The sequence below is a fragment of the Mirounga leonina genome, unplaced genomic scaffold (genome assembly GCF_011800145.1).
Source record: "Mirounga leonina isolate KUSES-001 unplaced genomic scaffold, KU_Mleo_1.0 Mir_201, whole genome shotgun sequence".
NCBI classification, from domain to species: Eukaryota; Metazoa; Chordata; class Mammalia; order Carnivora; family Phocidae; genus Mirounga; species Mirounga leonina.
Window position 1 is genome coordinate 2,015,809 of NW_023270504.1, and position 24,724 is coordinate 2,040,532.

Genomic DNA, 24,724 nt, shown 5'->3' on the forward strand with positions numbered 1-24,724 from the left:
ACAGCATGTAAAATGAACTTGCAAGTGAAGCAGGTTCTGCAGATCAGGAAGATGTGCATGAAATTTTTTTTAAATACTTGCTAAGTGTTATACAGGAGAAGGTTATATGGAAGATCAGGTTTTCAAAGATGGTGACATTGGCTTATTTTACAAAGATTTCAGCAAACACACTTATATAACTCAAATGGGATGGATTTTGGTTGACAAAAATGCTATGACCAGAGACTTGCAGGTCAGTATTTGTTAATTCAGTATTTGTGGTGACTTTGTAGAGCATAACTACCAGGAATAATGAGAATCAACTGTTTATCACTTCAAGCAGAAATATTAAAAGCCACTGCCCAATTAGCTTCTTGTTTTATTCCCTCTGCCACGAGAATGTCAGGACCTAAGTAGGGACTGTTTCTTAAGCCTGAGTTCTGAAATGGGAATGCACAGAGTAGAGTCACAGGAGCCAACCCCCAGCTAGCTACATGCAGTATGAATGAGAAATAAATGTTGCTTGAGGTTGCTGCTGCTTTAAAGCTACCTAATACAGTGTACTTATCATCTTGCCAAAATTATTCATCAGTGAAAAATTATTTATGTAAACACTTGATAACAAGTAACATGTTCTGTGTCTTACACAGTGTCAAACACACAGTAGCCCTCCATAATTATTGAATGAATGAATAAATGGATGAAATAAATAAAAGAGAACTAGGAGATATCATAGTATATAGTATCATCCACATTTGTTTGGGAAGGATAAAAGTAGTTCAAGTGACTGGGGCTCTTCTTTCCTCCCCATTATGCAGGCATCCACACCTTCTTGTGCGATGCAGGCCACATTCCTAAGACATGATGGGGAAGATTGGAACAAACTGATTTGACTACATTGGACTCGTGGTCATTAGGGCTGCTTTTGAGTCTGGCAGAGTGGATATTGTCTCTATTAGTGACCCCTTAATTGACGGCAACTTCATGGTCTACATGTTCCAGTCTGATTCCACTCATGGCAAGTTCAGTGGGTCAGTCAAGGCTGAAACACGGAAGCTTGTCATTAATAGAAAGCTCATCTCCATCTTCCAGGAGAAAGATCCTGCCAAAATCAAATGGGATGATCCTGGTGGTGAATATGCTGTTGAGTCCACTGATGTCTTTACCAACTTGGAGAAGGCTAGGGCTCACTTGAAAGGTGGAAGAAAAAGGGTCATCTCTGCCTCTTCCAGTGATACCCCCATGTTTGGAATGGGCATGAACCCTGAGAAGTATGACAACTCCCTCGAGATTGTCAGAAATTTCTTCTGCACTACCAAGTGCTTGGCCTTTTGGGCCAAGGTCATCCGTGACAACTTTGACATGGTGGAAGGACTCATGGCCACAGTCCATGCCATCACTGGATGGCCCCTGATGGTCCCTCTGAGAAGCTGTACCTTCAGTAAAGTACACTGTACCCAGTCACAGACAAACAAACAAAAACAAACAAAGTCTCTGGGGATTACTTGAGGATATGGGAATAGATTGGGTCCTGGAATCATCATGAAGCCATTTGTCCAACTCTGTGCAATACCATTTGCCCAAGAATCTGGTACTAATTCAGTCTAGAAAATAGTTTGGTGAAGCTTGAGTGAGTGATGAGTCTTGCGCTTGATGTGCTTCCAGTAAATATTTAATAAATATTTGTTGATCATAATGCCATTTTAAATAACATTTCATGAAAAATGTATCCTGACTTATTAAAATAAGGAAATAAACTAGAACTCAGGGAATACCCCTTCAAGATTATAATATATCTTTGATGAGCAGATGAGTGATTTAAAAATTCCATGTTACTAAATCAAGGCCACAGCAACACAAATTTACTTAGTTCATTTATTTTTAAGAATACATTTTAGCTTTGAATATTTATGACAGTTTTAAGCATGCTCACAATGTATTGCCTTGTTTGGAAAGTATAATTAAATTTCTGCTTTGGGAGATATTGATATTATTAATGTGTCAGGATAAATCTGAAAGCACGGTGTGAAAATGGGAGCACTAATAGCTTAGTCCAAATCACTGCCTTTCTGTTTGAACAACTTTATTTTTTTTTTAAAGATTTTATTTATTTATTTGAGAGGGAGAGAGAGAGAGAGAGTGCACATGAGCGGGGGGAGGGGCAGAGGGAGAATCAGACTCCTCGCTGAGTAAGGAGCCCAATGTGGGGCTCGATCCCAGGACCATGGGCTCATGACCTGAGCCGAAGGTGGATGCTTAACCAACTGAGCCACCCAGGCGCCCCTCTTGGAGCAACTTTAAACATTATGTGTATATGATGAGTCACATATCCAGAAGAGTAAAAGTTGATGTAAAATCCACCTCCTTGGGACAACCACCATCGTCTCCTTTCTCGGTTTTGCAGGCAATACCTGCACTATGTCATTTATTTCACACCTGACATCTGGGAAGAATAGTAAAAAGTAGCATAACATCTTTTGTTTGTGTCTTAAAAGGTTTTCCTAGACACCGTAGTTGTTCCAAGCCCAGAAGACTTTGTCAGCCCAAACTGGACCAATTACTATTACTGTAAGGAGAACTTATAACTGTATTTTTATCCCTTTTATGTTCTTTAAGTTTTACACTGACCTGTTAATTAAAACAATTCTAAAACATTGTAGTATTTGCTTACTAAATCAATGAATTACTGCAAGTATAAAACAGAATCTGAGCTTTAACTATTTATTTTATTGCTAAAGAAAGTCCATTTGTAGAATTTTGTTAAGGGGAAAAAAAACTTCATGTGAATCTTTGAGAGACTTTGATACATAGTCATTCAATAAAACAGGTGATTAATATATTAACTATAGAAGATAAAACTATTTGACAAATTTTTGAGAAAACTAATGCACCTGCAAAAATACTCATAAATCAGGTTCATTTATTCCCAGGATTAGAGAAGCCCTCCCAAAGATGCTCAGGCTTATAATAAAGAACAATAAAATTTAATTAGATATCAAATAAAGGGGGGTGAGGAAGGAGTGAGGGAGGAAGGAGAGCTATTGCGAGAGAGCAGCATGTGAAAAAGTAAAGATGTATAAAAACATGAAAAATTTGAAGAAATTCATTCAAATTTGATTTTCAGAAGAAAACTATAGAGAAATAAAAACATTTTTAACATAGGCCATTTGAATCCCCGCCATGTGTGTTAATATATTACTTGGTGTGAGGACATCAACATTACTCCAGGTGCCAGGATAAGTGACAGCATACCAGCTCTTTAAGAGTTATTGGTTCTCAAAAGTATTTGGTTTGTTTTTCATTTCTTGTTTTTTGTTTTTATTTTGTTTTGTTTTGTTTTTCGAGAGAGAGAGAGAAAGTGCAAGCAGGGAAGGGCAGAGGAAGCGGGAGAGGGAGAGAGAATCTTAAGCTCAACATGGGGCTCTATCTCTTAACCCTCAGATCATGACCTCAGCCAAAATCAAGAGTCAGACACTTAACCAACTGAGCCACCCAGGCACCCCAAAAGTATTTGTATTTTCCATGCTTTATTGTCCACAGTCATGCTCACTTTACTGATCTTTCAAGATAAATCAGATCAAACTTTGGCCAAAATTGATGTGGTTAAGAGAAGTATAGCTATTTTTTATATACTTTTCAGAAGTATATAAGTATTTTCTAAGGAAAATGGAATCTTTTAAAAGATGAGGACTGAGACTACCTCTAAGTCAACACTTTATCTGTTTTTGAAAGTAAATCTGTGCTAATGGAAAGCATCATTTTCCAGCATGAATTAAATTATTGTGCTCTATGTTTCCTGCTGGAGAGAGTAGGTTCCTGGCAATATGATGTTACATTTGCATGTTGATAACACACAGTTCTAGGCTGTTCCTTTCAAATTCAGAGAAATACAAATATATTATACCAAAGTATTCTTGAGATATATATATATATAAATAGTCCGTTATATTTTGCGAAGCACATTTATGGAGCTTCCAATAAAATATGTAATATTTATAAATCAAGCAGCCAACTAACAAAATATCTTACTTTTCAAAAAGTAGGATACATGCATCTGGTTCATCACTGATAAGCTTATCTCATTTTCCCAGAAGGACATCAATAATCTATAAGAGTTGTTTCTATTACAGGAAGATTCTTAAATACCAGCATGTTGTATATAATAGGATACAGATGAAATGTTTAGATTCTTGTCAATATAGTCTTAGGAATATTTTTTTTTTTGAGAGGGAGAGAGAGAGAGAGAGAGTGCACATGAGAGGGGGGAGGGGCAGAGGGAGAATCAGACTCCTTGCTGAGTAAGGAGCCTGATGTGGGGCTCCATTCCAGGACCATGGGATAACACAGGGATAGTTTTTCAAATTATGTAATAATTTCATGTGTGAAACAGAACAGAACAGAACAGAACACAATAACAAAAAAGAGTTAGGGTTCCTTTATAATCAAATACCCTAGTTTAATTAAAGGATTCAAATTTTAAAATATCAATTTGTATATAACTTGCAGAAACAAATTTATTCAGTGAAGCTAGTAGATATGTAAAGACATCAGCATTAAAAACAAACATTCTTGGAACACTTAATACTTCACTAAATTCTATGAATTTTTTATTGTGACAGTGTCCACTCAGTAAGAATACAAAAGTAATCTTAACCTAAAACTTGATGGCCATTATTCACAGCATACCAATAATTCTAATTTGATTTGCTTTCAAATTTACATAGTGATTTCTTCCATAGTCCCCTTTTAGCCATAATATGGGGTGTGATGTCTCAAATAAGGCGGTTTGAAGAAGTTAATGTAATTATGCAAGAGGGTAGACTTTATAACTTCAAGTCTATCATTATTTACAATAAACATGGTGGGAGAATAATGAGTTATGTGAGAAGTATTTACTGAAACTATATTAATGTAATGTTTACTAAAGAAAAGGCATATATATATCCAAATTCCTATTCCAAGGTGTCTACTCCACCACAAAACTTTTTAGTTTTGAGACATAACTTATATACCCAGCTTTATTTTAAAATAGGGAATTCTATCTTTCAATAGGTCTTTTTTTTTTTTAAGATTTTATTTATTTATTTGAGAGAGAGAGAATGAGAGAGAGCACATGAGAGAGGGGAGGGTCAGAGGGAGAAGCAGACTCCGCGCCGAGCAGGGAGCCCGATGCCGGACTGGATCCAGGGACTCCAGGATCATGACCTGAGCCGAAGGCAATCGCTTAACCAACTGAGCCACCCAGGCGCCCTCAATAAGTCTTTATTAAGCACTAAGATTAAGGGAAAAGCAGTTAACGAGATAGGAATGATTCCTTTACTCATGGCCTACCATCTATCATAGTGTCTTTCAATCCCTGATGGTTAGTGGATGTCTACTAAAGATATAGAATTCCTCATAAGAGTTTAAGATTTTTTTATTTTAATATAAAAAGAAGTATATAAATGTAAGTATAGTCTAAATAAGTGCCATCCAGGACTTTCTATGGTAATGAAAATGTTCGGTGGTATGCTGTTCAACATGGCAGCTACTAGCATGTGTGCCTATTAAGTATTGAAATGGGACTAGTGTGACTGATGAACTGAGACTTTTAGTTTTATTTAAAATGATTTAAATTAAAATTTAAATATTCATGTGTGTCTAGCAACTACTGTACTGGAAAGTGTAGTTTAGATGCTCTTGGAGGTGAAGAGTGCCATTTGAACTAAGCACTTCTGGGTTGGGTTTTTTGTTTGCTTGTTTATAATCAGGCTTAACCATGTGAAGCCCAAATAATATCATGGCCTCCCATCCTACTAATGAAGGTTTCCAAATATTTTAAATATTGAAAGATGGTGGGAGTTTTCAGGCATCACAAACTGGTAAATAAGAATGCCTTACTCAAAAAGTCCGACGCATAGTAGCAAGTATGCAATTCAGGTTATAAGTAGTGATTTATGTCCATTAAAATAGCATTAACTCCCAAATTAAATTAGTATCAATAAATTGAAGCATGGACTTTTAAAATTGATTATTTAATTTGTAAATTTATTTTGTGTATGAAGATTTATTTATTTTACAGAGAGAACGAGCACGCGCATACACACACACACACACACACACACACACGGGGGAGGGGCAGAGGGAGAGAATCTCCAAGCAGACTCCCTGCTGAGCGCAGAGCCAGAAGTGGGACTCATGAGATCATGACCTGAGCGAAACCAAGAGTCGGATACTTAACCGACAGCCACCCAGGCACCCCTACTTTGTGTATTTGTATAAGAGCTAGAAGCCAGGGGGCGCCTGGGTGGCTCAGTCATTAGGCATCTGCCTTCAGCTCAAGTCATGATCCCAGGGTCCTGGGATCGAGCCCCACATCGGGCTCCCTGCTCAGTGGGGAGCCTGCTTCTCCCTCTCCCACTCCCCCTGCTTGTGTTCCCTCTCTCGCTGTGTCTCTCTCTGTCAAATAAATAAATAAAATTTTAAAAAAATTTTAAAAAAATTAAAAAAAAGAGCTATAAGCCAAAGCGGTTTGCCTAGTTTTATGATTCACCTATTTAAATAACAATGTACTTTAAACAATTTATCAATACCGAAGAGACCATTTTTTTCCTTGAGAAGGTATCATTAATCACTCAAAGTTTAGGAGCACTAAAGAGTAGCAAATTATATGTCAGTCATTATCCAACCAGTTTTATGTATGTATGAAGCTTACAACTTAGGCAATTTATTTGAAATCCAGTAGTTGATAAATGATGGATTCAAGATATAAATACATATTCTTTTTTCTCCAGAATAGCATACTCAGTGTGATTGGTAAAATAATGGCTCCTCCAAGGATATCCACTTCCTAACCCCTGGAACCTGTGAATACGTTACCTTACATGGAAAAGGGTAACTTGCAAATGTGATTATCCCAGATTATATGGTATCCTGGATGCAATCACAAGGGTCCTTTTAGATGGAGGGGGAAGGTCAGAGTGAGAGAAGGAAATGTGACACTGGAAACAGAGGTCAGAGTGAAGTGAGAAAGAGACCACAAGCCAAAGAATGCAGGTGAGTACTAGAAACTGGGAAGGTTAAGGAAATAGATTCTTCCCTAAAGTCTCTGGGAAGAATGAATTTCTGCTAGCACCTTAATTTTAGCCCAGTGAAACCCATCTCAGACTTCTGACATTCAAAACTGTAGGATAATGCATTTTTGTTGTTGTTAAGCAATTAAGTTTCTAATAATTTGTTCCAGTGGCATAAGAAAACCAATACAACCAGCTTATTCAAACAATGCCTGCAGATAATAGCATCCTTAGAAGGTTGTTTAGGGTCCATTTTCATGCCGCTCAGCCCAACCCCTTCCTTCCAGCTTAAGTGGCAATAAGGGGGAATCTCATTCAACCACACTTAGGACACTCTCACAGAGAATTTCTGATAAATGCATTCTTCTCCCTATCATTCTATTTCCAGTGGTGTTTCATGGCTAATTAATTATAGATTGGATATATCTTTGAAAGCATTTAGCTTAACCACATCACAATCTGGCTCCACTTAAGTTTTTATCGGAAAACAGAACAGAATTAAATAGACGCTTTTAGTCTGGAAAAGAAGCTGGAAAATGTAGGATGTTGCAAAGAGGTTGTACAAATGGCCAACAAAGTGCTTGATATCACTAATCATCTGGGAAAAGCATATCAAGACCACAATGAGATTATCACCTCACACTTGTTAGACTGGTTATTATCAAAAGGAGAAAAGATAAATGTTAGTAAGGATGTGGAGAAAAAGGTGCCCTTGTACATCATTGGGAGAAACATGACATTTTGCAGCTGCTATGGAAACAGTATTGAATGTCCTTCAAAAAGTTAAAAATGGAACTATCATCTGATCCAGGAATCCCACTTCTGGATATTTATCCAAAGGAAATAAAATTAGGATCTAAGGAGGTATTTCTACTCCCATGTTCATTGCAGCATTATTCACAATAGCCAAGATAGGGGAACAACATAAGGGTCCACTGACAGATGAATGGATAAAGAAAATGTCATGTGCATATATAAAAGGGACTATTTTGCAGTCTTTATAAAGAAAAATTCCTGACATTTGTGACAACATGAATGAACCTGAAGGACATTATGCTAAGTAAAATGAAGCAGACACAGAAAGACAAATATGCATGATTTCACCTATAGGTGGAGTCTAAAAAAATTGAATTCAAAACAGTAGAGAGTAGAATGTTGGTGCTACGGGATAAGGGATGGGAAAAATGAAAAGATGTTGGTTAAATGATTCAAAGGTTCAGTTATACAGGATGAATAAATTCTGGAGATCTAATATGTATAGAATAGTGACTCCAGTTAACAATAGTGTATTTTATACTTGAAATTTGCTAAAAAAAAATTGATCTTAGGGGCTCCTGGGTGGCTCAGTTGGTTAAGTGTCTGACTCTTGATTTTGGCTCAGGTCATGATCTCAGGGTCCTGGGATCAAGCTCAGTGTCAGGCTCTGTGCTCAGCAGGGAGTCTGCTTGAGATTCTCTCCCTCTGCCCCTCCCCTCCTCAAATAAATAAATAAATACATCTTTAAAAAATAAGAATTGATCGTAAATGTTCATAACCCTACGAGGTTATGGATGTGTCAATTAGCTTGATTGTGTTAATCATTTCACATATCATATATATGTATATATATATCAAAACATCACACTGTACACCTTAAAACAGACAATAAAAATATTAATACTTGTCATAGGTTGCTGGAGAATTTTAATGTTGATATAGGTATCACAGAAAATGACTTAATTATATACATAACAGTTGACAAAATAAAATAAAATACCATTTAATACCCCCCCAATAATATTCTGTACATCAAATTTGCTGATTCATGTTTTACTGGGAGAGAGCGGCATCTTTTTCCTACCACATACACTTAGTTCAGTAAATGGTGTAATCGCCCTGCTAGTCTCATGATGGTGCTATTTCCTGTTTTTTCACATTCAAATTTTAATTTTTCTCTAATGTATAGTTTTTAAGAATAGGAAGGAAATCTGGATTTATTCAGTATAAATATATATAATCAAAACTATTTTTACTTTATTTAAATGCATTCAAATAACTCTATTTGTAATAGGGAAATAACAAAATCACTTACATGTACAAAAGTCCCAAATTTACAAAGCAGATGAGTTTTTGATCTTTACATAAAACCTGCAAGATTGGCAAAACAGCTAGAGATTACCATTTTACAGCTGAAAAACATTTGCGTCTAGAAATGTCAACATGCTAAAGTCATGCAAATGATAAAGTGGTAAATCTGTGACTTAAGCCCAGTTCTTGGCATTTCCATCACCGAGATTGGTTTTATGGCTCATTGGTGAGCCAGTTAGTAAAATGCGACAAGTGCTCCTGACACCTAGAAAATTAGAATTGTCCATTTGGAGAAACAGTTGGTTTCATTATAAAACTCTGGATAGGATATTAGGGAAGGAAACTAGCAGTTGTGTTGGAACTTAGATACGAATTTCAAAAAGTTAGCAACTTGAGAAGTTCACCTTCCTTAGGTTTTATCTCCATCATTGAAAAATTTCTCATATTTGAACATTCTATATAACTTCTAACTGGCTATTCACTTGCATGTTCTGATGTCTTTCCTTGCAATTGCTGATGGATGTATCATCTATGTAATACTTGGTAATAGGTCCATGGCATTTGCATATTATCTGATTTAGTCTTCATAACAACACTCTGAGTTACATATTATTTTTGGCCTAGAATCTGACACTCAAAGATCGAAAACCCTGCACAAGCTTCTACAAGAAGGTACTGGCCACCTCACAGTCTTTCTTTCCACCATAATATTGTCTACCACTAAATTTTTTTTTAAAAGATTTTATTTATTTGACAGAGACACAGTGAGAGAGGGAACACAAGCAAGGGGGGATGGGAGAGGGAGAAGCAGGCTTCCCGTGGAGCAGGGAGCCTGATGTGGGGCTCGATCCCAGGACCCTGAGATCATGACCTGAGCCGAAGGCAGACGCTTAATGGCTGAGCCACCCAGGCGCCCCTGTCTACCACTAAATTTGAAGTGAGTTATTGACTTTTGATGATAGATCCCTGCAAATCGAGTAAAAGAAGATCCCTCGGAGAGGGCATGTATTGTTTCTTTTCTATAAAATGTTCCCTTCCTAAGTGATAGCTAGTGACTGATGTGAATGATCTCTCCACGTGATAAGAATAACAAGTAATAGAAGAGTGTTTTAAAGAACTGCCAGGGCTCCAGGAAAACCTTTAACCAAAGCCATAACAGTGGACAAAGGAAGGACTGAATGTAACCCCAGTAAAGATGACCACAGAGCCAGCCAATGAACAAGGAAGCGCTTACAAATAAGACAATGGCCCAAGTTAGACCTCCCCTTAAGCACTACTGGTGTAGGGGAACTTTGCCCTGGAGGAGGGTACACATTACAGCATGACTCTCAACATGGCATTGACAGGAGATTGAGGAGCAGTATGGTTGAAACAGGTTTTTGGAGATAGAATCATACTTTGGAAGGCATCTCATTTACTTGATACATTTTGATTCCCAAAAGTAACCTATATGGATTCTTATTTCTGTGCATGGCTTGAAAGTAAAGGTCACAGTCACACAAAGTGTTGTCTGTTTTGTTCTCTGATGGATTCTGATCATACAGAATAGTTTGGGCACATTGTAGCCTCTGAGTAAGTATACGTGTTGAATGAATGAATCAATAACTCACTGTATGTGAGCAGTCTCCAGTACCACAAACAGAGCAGTGTATTTGTTTAACACATGAACGTAACATCTACTTTCAGAACAAATCTAGAAAGCTGTAGAAATAATCTAACCTAATTTCCTCATTTGATAAATAAAAATGAGGTCCAGGGGCACCTGGGTGGCTAAGTTAGTTAAGCTTCCAACTCTTGGTTTCCACTCAGGTCATGATCTCATGGGTTGTGGTATCAAGCCCTGTGTCAGGCTCCGTGCTCAGCAGGGACTCTGTTTGAAGATTCTCTCCCTCTGCCCACACCCCCCACTCTCTCTCTTTTTCTCTCTCTCAAATAAATAAATAAATCTTAAAAAAAAAAAATGAGGTCCAGAGAAAGGACATGGTTTAACTAAGGTCACACAGAAGCCAGAAATCTAGGCAAAAATAGAGAAAATAATTCTCAGTTCCCAATTCAGGTTTTGGGTTTTTTTGTTTGTTTGTTTGTTTGTTTTAACCCCTTCCTTTTTATTTATGACATAACTGGACTACATCTATAAATTGGTTAAAGGAGATTTCTAGAAAAGAAGCAGAAACTAGTGCTTGTATAAACATCAAAAACTCAAGCCAATTTCTGGTTGCATCCCCCTTTTGTCCCCCTAAAGCTTTCTCTCAATGATGGCTAGTATGCTTCTGTCTCTACTGCCTCATTTGTGTGTTATATATGGGGATGGCGTGAGATTATCCATATTTGTGTTTACTCTTCCCTCTTTGTAATGGAGTAGAACAATGTAGATTGTCTTGAGTTCTGGAATAAAACTGGGATTTACCAGGAGGTAGAACAAACATTTGAAGACTGCATTTGCATAGTACATGACTTTCCGCTCACCTCTTTGTCACAGATGTAGTCAGATACTGTTGAATGGAGCCGTGGGATGTACATATGCCCGCATTGCACTTCGCATGTTTGCCTGATGTTATTTGTATAAACCTAGGCTGCTGAATGGAGGGTGACCAGGAGAATGCTAATGACTATCTCTGCCATGTCACCCACAGTATACATTCAGGTTGATTGCAAAGTTTAGTAAATCATACAGTTGTGGAACTAGAAGAGCATAATTGGTAGGACTGTAGGTTTTGAACTTAAGACAAATCTGGCCTTGAAATAAGCTACCCATGGTGCTTATGGACATGTGAACAAATAACTATATTATGATGTGTGGTAAGTATTATAAGAAAGACTCATACATAACAAAACAGGAGACAAATGTTGGCGAGGATATGGAGAAAGGGGAGCCCTCTTACACTGTTGGTGGGAATGCAAACTGATACAGCCACTCTGGAATTCCAGACAGTGTGGAGGTTCCTCAAAAAGTTGAAAATAGAGCTACCCTATGACCCAGCAATTGCACCACTAGGTATTTACCCCAAAGATACAAATGTAGTGAAAAGAAGGGGCACATGCACCCCAATGTTCATAGCAGCAATGTCCGCAATAGCCAAACTGTGGAAAGAGCCGAGATGCCCTTCAACAGATGAATGGATAAAGAAGATGTGGTCCACATATACAATGGAATATTACTCAGCCATCAGAAAGGATGAATACTCACCATTTGTATCAACATGGATGGAATTGGAGGGTATTATGCTAAGTGAAATAAGTCAAACAGAGAAAGACAATTATCATATGGTTTCACTCATATGTGGAATATAAGGAATAGCATGGAGGACCATAGGGGAAGGGAGGGAAATCTGAAGGGGGGAAAATCAGAGAGGAAGACAAATCATGAGAGACTATGGACCCCAGGAAACAAACTGAGGGTTTCAGAGGGGAGGGAGGTGGAGGATTGGGGTAGGCAGGTGTTGGGTATTAAGGAGGGCATGTGTTGTGATGAGCACTGGGTATTATATGCAACTAATGAATCATTGAACACTACATCAAACACTAATGATGTACTATACAGTGGCTAACTGAACATAATAAAAAAATAAATAAAATCACACACACACATAAAAGACTCACACAAAGTATAACATTATGATCAAATATGAAGTGATTAATTCTGAGGAGAAGTAGTTATCAGGAGGAAGTGATATTTGAACTGGATTTTGAAGGATGAATAGGAATTCACTAGGAGAAAATTATGGAGCAAGATATTCCAAGCAGAGAAAATGGGTTGAACAAAAAGGACAGAGGTACAAAATTGCTTGAAACACTCAAGGAACAATGGATCGTTCAATATTGTTAGTATGCACAAAATGAGTTCTGAGATGTCAACCAAGTTAGACTGCAAAGAGCCTTGTAATGGACTAAAAATACTGGTTTTCATTTTGTCATTTTCAGATAATTCAATTTTAGTGAGTATTATGCCTTTCAATACAAAACATGCTACACAGAGGCTCATGCATTGTTATAAATGTAGACTTTGTGACTATATATATATATATGCATGCAAATGAATATGCAGATAAAGATTTAGTGTCTTACACAGCCTTAAGATCTTGGTAAATATTTTTTTGAGTAGCTGAAAGGACAGGAAATACATCTAGAAGACACTCTGGCTACTAGGTTAGCTCATGGCTTTTCTCCCAGGTCCTGTACCTGCCAGTAGTCTTTTGATTTTCCAGGAAGCTTTCTGGAAAGTCTTAACAAAGATATTTGGCATGTGTACATATGCTTTAAAAAAAAAATAGCAGGGCCTAGAATGTATTCATCTCTATAGTGATCTTTGTTCTATTGGGGCACAAACATCGAGGCTAATCTGTTTCACTGAAAATGAGGAGCTCAGAATGCATTAGAAGAAAGAGCTCAGCCTCAGGCCACTCTGAGTACAGACGAAATGCCATCCAAGTACAACATGTTTCCTTGGGATCAGAATGTGTTAGACCTTGGGCAAAAATAGCCAACCCATCTGCTCTGGGGAGGCCTGAACCAGAAAATCGGAGAAACAGTATGTCAGACTTAAACCCAGGTCAGTGGATGGAAGTCATTCCTGAAGCAAAATGGTATCCTATGCCTACAGCTCAGACTCAGTAGACAGGAATTGTTTTGTTTTGTTTTTTTAAAGATTGTATTTATTTATTTTAGAAGAGAGAGTGAGTGTGAGCAAGCAGGGGCAGGGGCAGAGGGAGCGAGAGAATCTCAAGCATACCCCCTGCTGAGCACAGAGCCCGCCATGGGGCTCGATCTCAGGACCCCAAGATCATGACCTGAGTCAAAGTCAAGAGTCAGTTGCATAACCGACTGAGCTACCCAGGCGCCCTGTTTTTTATATAGATAAAACATTGTGTTTTCTGTGCCAAATAGAAGCAGAAAAGGGAAAGAATTCATCCATGTTTTAGGAAAAGCTCATCTTGGGCCACTGCAAAATAGACAATGTAGTTACTTTGTAAAACACTGTGTGCATTATTAATTGCATGAAAAGTGAATATGTGGGCATGTAACAATGTTCATGAAGTGATAGTGATGATGACTGTGAGGATGTTTGCCTTTGGTGTTCCTTGCCCAGCCTCCTGCTCCAAAGGGGCCTTGCCATCCTATCACCTTGTTCCCTCAAATCAAAGTATGCATACCTCATTAATGGCCACTCTCATCCTTAGTGCCTGAACGGGTAAGTGATTCACCTCTAAACATGACATACTACGTCATCAGCTGCAGACGAGCTCTTGTACAGGATGTTCACAGAGGAGTAATGGGAATTTCGAACACCATGCCACATCCAGCAGGAAATGTGTTGTAATAGACCAGAATCTTGCTACACAAATTGCGCTTTGTGGACCAGCACTAATAACATCGTTTGGGAACTCATAGAAAAGCCCCATCTCAGCCCCATCACAGATCACTAAAGGTGATTCATAAGCATATAAAAATTTGCAAAGTACTCCTTTAGACTTTATGCATTTAGAGTCCCTGGCCCATAGTAGGCACTTGATATGTGTTTATTTTTTGTCAGGTTTTGAAGACCTAAGCTTTTGAAATCCTAGTATCAGTTCTAGGGCTGAAGACATTAGCTGCTTTCTAATTAGGAAGAAAGGAAAAAGAAAAAGAAAAAGAAAAGAACTAATGCTTAGGAAGCCTCCATTTGTGGCAATGTGGAGACTAAAAGTTTTTGTAAGAAATCTTACAAGTGGGGGTACCTGGGTGGCTCAGTTGGTTAAGCCATCAACTCTTGGTTTTGGCTTGGGTCATGGTCTCAGGGTCATGAGATGGAGCAGTGCATCAGGCTCTGTGCTGGGCGTGGGGCCTGCTTAAGATTCTCTCTCCCTCTCCCTCTGCACTCCTGAACCATGCTCTCTCTCTCTAAAAATAAAAAAGAAGAAAGAAAGAAAGAAGAAAGAAGAAAGAAGAAAGAAAGAAAGAAAGAAAGAAAGAAAGAAAGAAAGAAAGAAAGAAAGAAAGAAAGAAAGAAAGAAAAAAAAGAAAAGAACCTTACAAGTGATACAAATGATTCTGTTGCATGTGTTTAGTGCCCTATATTCCAGAAGGTAACAGGCCATTTACCCAAAAGCTATAAACTACACTTAATGTTCCTGGAAAAGCCTGGACAAGGCACAAAAGCATAACATAGCATGTTGTGTTTAGAACACTAGTGAGATGCAGTAAACCTCATGGGGAGAAGAAAATCAAGGCTAAGAAAAACGAAGGGACAGGACCATGAAAGGATGACTACACTATGTAGGATGTCTGGAATTTGGAGGATCCTGGTGGCAGGGCGTGTGGTTCAGGGGGTCAGGTGTCTTTTTGGAAACTATTCTGATAGTACTGTGGAGTATTATAGGAAGGTGAAACTAGAAACCAGGTCAGTTTGCAACATATTTTAATATTCAAGGTGAAATGTAGTTAATTACATCTGAGTTCTGATAAAGTAATTACAATAGAAGGAAAGAGATGTTTAAAAAAATTTTTTTTTAAATTAAAAAAAAAATAAGAGTGAGTAGAAAGCTATTAGTGACCATGGATACAGTGGTGTGGGGGAAAGAAGAGTTGATTCCCAGGTTTCAGCCTTACATAAAAGAATGTTGCCATTTATTAAAATAAGGTCTAAGAGAGAAGGAACACATTTTAGAAGAAAGATAGTTTCAGCTTTACACAATTTGGGTTCAGCATACCTATGGCAAATCCATATAGGACAATCTAGTGGATAATTGAATGCGTAAGTCCAGGTGCAATATAAAGATGCAGCTAATTATGTGGTATATGCTATAGAGTAAGTGACCTAAATCAATCCTTGGTCTTTCCTCTAAATTATCCGGCTGCTTCTTTATTCCGGCAGCATTTCATTACCTTCTCCAATGTTCTGCTTGCCAGGAGGATGTCAGAACATGTAAAGTGAGGCCCTGAGAGATAGGATAAATAACTCCGCTATTTCTTAGGTATTTGACTTTGGAATGATGATTTCAATATTGAGGTCCAGGGTCTTCATCTTCAAAGGGCATTATGAGGATCAAATATAAATAAAGGGGCTCCTGGGTGGCTCAGTCTTTAAGCGTCTGCCTTCAGCTCAGGTCATGATCCCAGGGTCCTGGGATCGAGTCCCACATGGGGCTCCCTGCTCGGCGGGAAGCCTGCTTCTCCCTCTCCCACTCCCCCTGCTTGTGTTCCTGCTCTCGCTATCTCTCTCTGTGTCAAATAAATAAATTAAAAATAAATAAATAAATAAATATAGATCTTCTTTGACTTATGATGGGGTTTCATCCTGATAAACCTAACAAAAACCAAAAATATCGTTAGTTGAAAATGTATGTAATACATCTAACCTATGGAAAATCACAGCTTAGCCTTGCCTACCTGAAACGTGCTCAGAACACTTACATTAGCCTAGAGTTGGGGAAAATCATCTCACACAAAGCCTATTTTATAATAAGGTGTTAAATATCTCATGTAATTTATTGAACACTATACTGAAAGTGAAAAACAGAATGTTTGTATGGGTGCAGAATGGTTGTAAATGTATCAGTTTTTACCCTTTGGGCCCTGTGGCTGCCTGTCAGTGGTGGCTGCTGCCCAGCACCACGAGAGAATATCATACGGCATATTGACAGCCTGGGACAAAGATCCAAATTCAAAATTCAAAGTACGGTTTCTACTAAATGGAAATCACTTTCACACCATCATAAAGTCAAAAGTCATAAACTGGGCCATCATAAGGAGGGGGCCATCTATATGTGGGATAGAGTGTGTAGAATAGTGTCTGAAAGTAACCAGTGCTCAGAAAAGCTGGTTTTCCTATACCACCCTTTCCCCCCTCCATTAGTTGAGGTGAGTTAAGTAGCCTGTCAGGAAATGGTCACTGATCTGCTGCCTGATTACTCTCAGAAGAGCATTGAGTGAATTCTCTCTCCCAAACAGTGTATCCTGACACCTCAAAGAATATCTTTTTCAAGGAGGAATAATTTAGGTGGAATCCTAATGTACTAGAGAATAATACTCCATTTTATAACATTGGAGCCAGAGGTCTTTTCTGATTTCAGTTGTGCCACCAACTAACTGAGTACTCTCAAACATCCCCCTTGGCTCTCAATTTCTTTTCCGAAAAAAAAAAAAAAAAAAAATGGCTGTGGAATGACTCCACATCGTTTGTCCATCTGAAATAATATGAGTAAAAATGACATTCATTTCCTGGTGTGTAATATAAAATGATAAACTTCAGACAATATCCATCTGATGAAACCTTTTGCTGTCCAGGTTCTAGAAGCTGTTGAGTCCCACATATCATTGACATGTTTTGCAATCGCGAGAACTAATTAGTGGATGAGATGTCTGAAAGAGTTTATTTGCCCGGGCTCCTAGTGGTGCTTTCTCAAGGGAAGCTTGATTGGTTTGAGCCTTGGATGATGAACAGACTTATTTCCTGCTGTGTTCTTCGGCATGGTCTGTTTCCTGTGCCAAATCCTACACACGAGATTGGCGGATCTCAAAGTCTCGCATCTGGGCTAGCAGTATTATGAAATTACCAGGGAATTTTTTAGATGAAAACTCTCAGGTACCAACTTAGAATGACTAAATCAGAGTAATTGCTGTCAAGTCCAGGAATCTGTGTTTTAAGAAGCCCTCCAGGTGAACATAATGCATGCTGAAGTTTGAAAACATTTACTTTGAATCTTCTTGCTCACATCCACCAGTGGCAGCATCACTTGGAGCTTGTTCGAAATCTCAGGCCCACCCCAGACATGGTGAATCAGATCTGTAGTTTAAAAAGAGACTCCAGTGATTCACATGCACATTAAGGTAAAAAGATGCATGGGCCCAGAAAGAAGCATCATTACGTGTAGACAATCAGGTTATTATACAATAGTATAATAAGAGGGATTCTAAATGCTTACAGCTGTACTCTATTTAAATATTCTAAGATTATCCTCATACTGACCATACCTACTTACAGTTCCTACTCAAGCACTTTTTATTTTAAGTTTTTATTTAAATTACAGTTATGGTAATTTTATATTACGGTGTAATATTAGTTTCAGGTGTACAATTCAGTGGTTCACTTACAACACTGGGTGATCATCACAAGTGTGCTCCTTCATCCCCCTCACCTATTTAACCCATTCCCCCACGCACCTCCCCTCTGGTAACCATCAGTTTGTTCTCTATAGTTTTTAAAGGTGAGCCTTAGAAAATTCACTAAGATGGACTTGGAAGGACATTGCTGGCATTCTGGTCTTACACAATATAAGTCTGACCAATCATTAACCTTTACTAATAGAAATAGAGATAGTTATTTCAGTCTCATTGCTATGTATACTCAACTGTATACTGTATACTGTTGAAGTTGCTTCTCCCTACAAATGCCATAAGTGAAACCTGTTGATCATACAAAGCTTTTTTCTAATTAACTTGTTAAGAGTTACTGTGTCATTGTTTGTCAAGGAAGAAGAGTGTTTTTTAATCACTGAAACATTTTATATTAAGAATTCTACTTATAACTGGGTGTTATACGCAAACGCATCATGGAACACTACATCAAAAACTAATGATGTAATATATGGTGATTAACATAACATAATAAAATAAAATTAAAAAAAGAATTCTACTTATGTATGAATATCATAGGAAAGATGACTTTCTCTTTTTGATTTGTCAGATTTTTCTTCCTTTTATCCTAAATTTGGTAAACAAAATATTTCTTATTATGGCTATGGGTTAATTAGAATTTGAGACTGTCAACAAATACATTTATTTCTTTATGCATGATTGTTTTATCATCTGCATTTGATAATTTCAGTATCAGAAGTCTTTTTGGTTCTACTTGTCTTTCAGTTTTCTTCTGGTTTTAACTTAAAAACTCAAGTTTTTTGTGTTTTCCATTATTTTTGAATATACATTAAATATTGCATGTGAAAAAATGCAAGAGTGATTTGAAGTATATTATGAAGGTAGTTTCTTTCAGAGAACATATCCTTTGCTTCTGTCAGGTACCAGAGAGCATTACCAGTCTGCAACTACTTAAACCAAGTTTAAATTTGAGATTCCTTGATCCAAGAAAGTCAAATGTGTGCCCAAATTCCATGTAATGGCTCTCTCACTTCTAGTTTTCCTTAATCTTGAGGGTACAGCATTTTGGAAGCCTCAGTTCATTGTGGAGATGGTCTGTTAAACTGGTTCTGAATTCTAACCAGGAAAACATATATCCATGTTTCTTTAATATATGAATGTTCTTTCTTACTCAGAATGACCTCCCTCTACCAGCTGCATGAGATATGAATTGATGATTCTAACTCTAAAGTAAAATAGGCTTTATTGAAGCAATGGCAGAAAGGAGTTATAGCTATGGAAAGAATACAGCTCTGGAATTTAGAAATGTAGGTTGTAGTCTTAACTGTCACTAACTTGATGTGATCTGGACAAAATATTTAATCCCCTAGGTCTTAGTTTCCCTTTTTCTTATAGCTTGAAGTGGCTTGCTGAACTATTAGTAAACATTCTTGGAATAATAATAATGATACACAAACTTTATTGATATAATATGTGAAAAAACTCTGCAAAGTGCCATACAAGGATTATGTGTATTACATCATTTTAACCCTTTAAGAACCAGTAGAGTAAGCAGTCTTACTGAAGAAATGAAAACTCAGAGATTATGTAATTTTCAAATGTCATATAGTTAATATATGCCAGAGCTGGGTTTCAAATAAACTGTTTGACTCTGAAGCCTTTGTATTTCACTCTCTTATACTCTTAGCAAGATTAAAGGCCACCTCATTTTGGCGACCCAAAAGGGTGACCAAATAATACTGCTCACTATAATATCTCCTGAAAATAAAATGGTATTTATAGTAAAATGCTAATTATATGAGCAATGCAGAGGTATTCAGGAAATTCGTCAGTTTTCCTTTTCTTCCCAGTTCCTGTGAGTCATTGCTCTTCAAGTGAAATATGCCTTCAGGTGAAAAGCTAACTTTGCTAGAAAAACACCATCAGCCATGAGAAATTGTGACAATGAGGTCTCTCCTGTCAAGTAGTGCTTTTGAATTAGATACACAAGGCCTGGCCACTGTTGAGTACAAGGGAGTCCAGCTGCCTCCCTTCTTGCCTTAGACATGTAGCTCTGCATACTCACTGTTACTCACTGAAAGCCAATTAGTATTTGCAACCTGAAGCATCCTCTTCGGGAACGAATTGCAAACTGGATAATTGGCCAAAAGAACTCAATGTCATTCATAAATTTCATGCTGCTTGGTGTGACTAAGGAAGCTAAATGAATAACTGTAATTAACAACAAATTATTTTTTTCCTAACCCATATCTTAAGCTTAAAAGTCCAAGAGCCTCTAAGAAATTAATACATTAACATTCTTTCTTGCCAATCTTCCTTCTCTTGGAAGTTGTGTGATATACAAAGAATGTACATACATTTCCTGGTGAAAGACAATCTGCACCCATGGGTGAGGGAAATGAAGACCTAGATAAAAAAAGAAGTCATTCTTCAAGGTAGAGGCAGAGAGTGACTAAGAACAGAAAAGCCAAAAGTGGATAGTGATTCATTACCAAAAACACCAGTAGGGTCGTGAATAATGACTGACCGTGTTTGAAAGTAAAGTCTTTAAGATCATTATTTGGGCCTAAAAACCAAGATTTTAGAATCTTTTATGACTCAAGATTGGTGGCTCAGTTGGTAATAAAATACACCACGAAGTCCTTTGTCAAGATGAAGCCAAATGGAGTGACCAGAGATAGGAAATGAGTTATCAATTGGAAAAGCACAGTAAGGAGTGCCTGGGTGGCTCAGCTGGTTAAGTGTCCAACTCTTGGTTTCAGCTCAGGTCTTGATCTCAAGGTGGTGGGTTCAAGTCCCATGTTGGGCTCTATGCTGCACTTGGAGTCCACTTAAAAAAAAAAAAAAAGAGAGAGAGAGAGAAAAGTAATACCAAAGTATATTCAACTCTGTGCTTCTTTAAAACTAAGCACGAGTTAAAAACCACCAGCTGTTCCTCAAAAGACACATCTTGCTAATTTAAATGATCTTAGATCTTGTTGCTCAAATACAGTAATGATTAATTCTTCCCTGGTTTTTGAGGTGCTCCTTATAGTCTTCATATCCTGAGAGAGCTTGGTGATTATCAGGGAGGGCAGTATAACTGTTATCTCTTGCATTGTTGAAGTTTGTCATATTTTATCTCCAAGAAAATAATCTGTTGATTTCTTGTAGTTTTCAAAAGGAGTAAATCTATGCAATTACGCAGAATTCAATATAACTGGAAGGTCTTTTGGTCCTCCTCTCCCCCCACATTTACCTCAGGCTTATTAATACAGTACCATACTCAAAAAGTTCTGGGAAAAATGGCTGTAGGAAGTCTGAATAGTTACATCTTTTTGTTCCATTTTGGAATTGTTACTGTTGTTGCCTATGTTTTGTGTATAAAGTTTTCATGGTGTTCAGCTGCTAATAGTTACTTCCACAGCAGCTCATGAATTTTTAAATGTAATGGGGATGATTTCCTGACTTTTTAGGACTCTGCCAAAAGTCATTAGTGACTAAGTTAATCAGATGATAGGAGATCTGATCAGATGCTTGGGAGGGTCAATTATCAAACATAGCCTACTTGTACGTTGCAAAGCATTGACTCATGGGTAAAAAGACATAAAGATATATCCACAATTGGCCTTGTGGCTATATACATCACAAAGAATGATTTAAAATATTAGATAAATTATGAGATAAAAATCCCATGGATAGATATGCTAGAGTATAAACATTTATTTTTCTGCCAATCTACTTGTCATATAGGCAAAGGACTTTGTCCATTGAAAGTGAATGATTTGCCTGAGCAATGCATGGACAGATTATTATACTCTATCTTCTGTTTCCTTGCAAATATTAGGGCTATATATAACATCTTAAATATTATATTTTATCTAGATTTTTGTAAATATTTTTAAAAAGTCATCCTTTTCCTATATCCTTCGCTTAACAATTTGACCTATCTTTCCCAAAGTTTCTTCTTAACACGGTAAGATCTGTGCCTTGGAAGATAGTGGGATTCACATTGTTTCGTATATGATTGTGACCACGGCAGAAGACTGATGAGATCATGTTGTGTAGGAGAGTGTGAAAACGGCCAGACGGAGGAAAGGGGAATGAAGCACAAGATGAGGGAGAGACCATCACCTTTTGAAGAAAAACTGAACTTTTCCCAGACTCACATAATGGATGAACCCTGGCGTGGAGGAGATCGACTCAAGACCCAGCTTCGACACTGTATGTCCAAGCAAGCAGAAGTGCTAACTAAGGGGAAGCGGCAGACAGAGGGCACGTTACCCAGCTTGAGAAGACAAGCGGATGGTTCAGGGGAACTGGTCACCAGCACTTCTGGAGACTCCACGTCGTCACCCGGTCTGTCTCAGGCAGAGTTTTCCGTGGCCGAGGATGCTCAGCCTGGACCAAGCCAGAGCTCCTTCCAAGTTCTACAGTGTCTGTCACCATTACTAGACAGTTCCCGACGCTGACGCCATCCGCAACCCCTGCTCGCGGGGAAAAGAACTGCTCGGCCGGACGAGGAAACCTCTGAGGAAACCCCTTCTCTACCACCTCCCTGCAGAACTGGAGGCCGCTTGGTTTCGCTCCAGATGCGGCGAACTCCGACGCTGCACCTCCGCTGTAGCTCGGCTCACTGTGCTGAGAATGCCGGGGATTCTGTAAATCACAAGTCCATAGGGGAAGAGTTGTATACAGTGTAACCCTGGATGGCTGGGGGGCTTGCTTTTTTACTTTTGAAATGTGTTGCCGTAAAACCAGTGATTGCATTGCAAATTTGAGGCTATAAATTGGTAAAATCTATAGCTACAAAGAAAAAATGTACTCAAGCCCTTCTTCATTTATAGTGTCAAATTTTACTTTTGGATTTTATTTAAAATCTCTGTTTTCGTATGAAAATAAAAGATAAAATAGTCTGTCCAAAAAAAAAAAAAAACAAACAAACAAACACCAAGATCAGTGTGGGAACAGCATAGTACAATTCTCAACGATATCATACCCATGAATGTCTTTATTATTAAATTAATAATTTGTTTTGATACTAAATCTATTCAAGAATTCTCAGAATGTTCAGATTTAAGCACTATGATACTTTCCTTAATTGATGCTGAGATATGAGAAATTTAAAATCCTTTTGTTATTTCTACATTTTTTTTTTTCCCTCTGAGATTCTGAGAGTCTAAGAAAGGTCAGCCCAGGAAATTAATAAAGCACTTGAAGTTGACAAGCCAGTGTGATCAGTGCTCTTGGAAATAGCTGGTTAATTTGCATCTCAGTAGGTTTCAGAAGGTCTAAGTGATTTCTTTGCAATAGAGTGGTTGGGATCAATTATAACCTGGTCAATTCCAAGTTTGAAGATAGGCATAGAAACCTTTGCTTTCAATTCAATTTAACTTGACCTTTCTCGGTATAAACAAGAGGGATTATTTTCAAAAAAGTTTTTTACAGAGAGAAATAAGTCTAATGGAGGCATTTTCTAAAATCAGAATACATTTAAATCAGTGAAGCTACATTGAAATAACAATTACAAAACAGATATTGACTTATTTCTGTGCTTCATTATCAAACTTTATTTTCAATCTAATTTCACCAGGACATCTCTGAAGCTAGAATTTTCCTTCCTTCCTTCCTTCCTTCCTTCCTTCCTTCCTTCCTTCCTTCCTTCCTTCCTCCCTCCCTCCCTCCCTCCCTCCCTCCCTCCCTCCTTCCCTCTCTCTCTCTCTCTCTCTTTCTTTCTTTTCTTTCTTTCTTTCTTTCTTTCTTTCTTTCTTTCTTTCTTTCTTTCTTTCTTTCTTTCCTTCTTTCTTTCTTTCTTTCTTTTCTTTCTTTCTCTCCCTCTTTCTTTCTTTCACAGCTTTATGGAATATAATTGAATATAATATGCTGCATATATATGAAAAGTACAATTTAACAAGTTTTGACATGTGTCTTATGACTCATGAAACCATGACCACAATCAAGATAATAAACATATCCATCATCTTCCAAATGTTTTCTCATGTCCCTTTAAAATACTTCCCTTCTCCCTGCCTGCTCTTTCTCACATTTCCAGGCCACTATTATTCTGCTTTCTGTCACTATAGCTTAGTTTGCATTCTCTTTAATTTTATGTAAATGGAGTCATACAATATGTACTCTTGCGTGGCTTCTTTTACTCAGTGTGATTATTTTGAGATCCATCCTTTTTTTTTAACCAATGGTTCACTCCTTTTTTATTGCTGAGTAGTATTCCAGTGAATTGGTGGGCTTTTTTTTTTGGCTATCATTCACCTCTTGACATATTAGTTATACTTTATTTTATTTTAATTTTAATAAAGCTGCTAGGAACATTTGTGTACAAGTCTTTCTGCAGACATATGTTTTCATTTTGTGGGAAGAGGTGGTAAATATCTAGGAGTAGGATGTCTGGATCGTATGTTCAGTATATATTTGACATTATAAGAAATTGCCAAATTATTTTCTGAAGTAGTTGTATTATTTTACATTCCAACCAGTAGTGGATAAAAATTTTAATTCCTCTACATTCTCACCACTGTTCACTTTCTGTGAGCAGCCTTTTTAATTTTAGCCATTCT

General features: G+C 37.6%; 1 protein-coding gene across 1 annotated transcript; it reads left to right on the forward strand.

Moving 5' to 3' along the window:
• Nucleotides 1-378: 378 nt before the first annotated feature.
• Nucleotides 379-14,415, forward strand: LOC118025410 (glyceraldehyde-3-phosphate dehydrogenase-like). Its single transcript, XM_035027823.1, has 4 exons — nt 379-392; nt 897-1,425; nt 2,475-2,547; nt 14,276-14,415. The coding sequence occupies exons 1-4, from the start codon at nt 379-381 to the stop codon at nt 14,413-14,415; spliced, it is 756 nt and encodes a 251-aa protein (XP_034883714.1).
• Nucleotides 14,416-24,724: the final 10,309 nt, after the last annotated feature.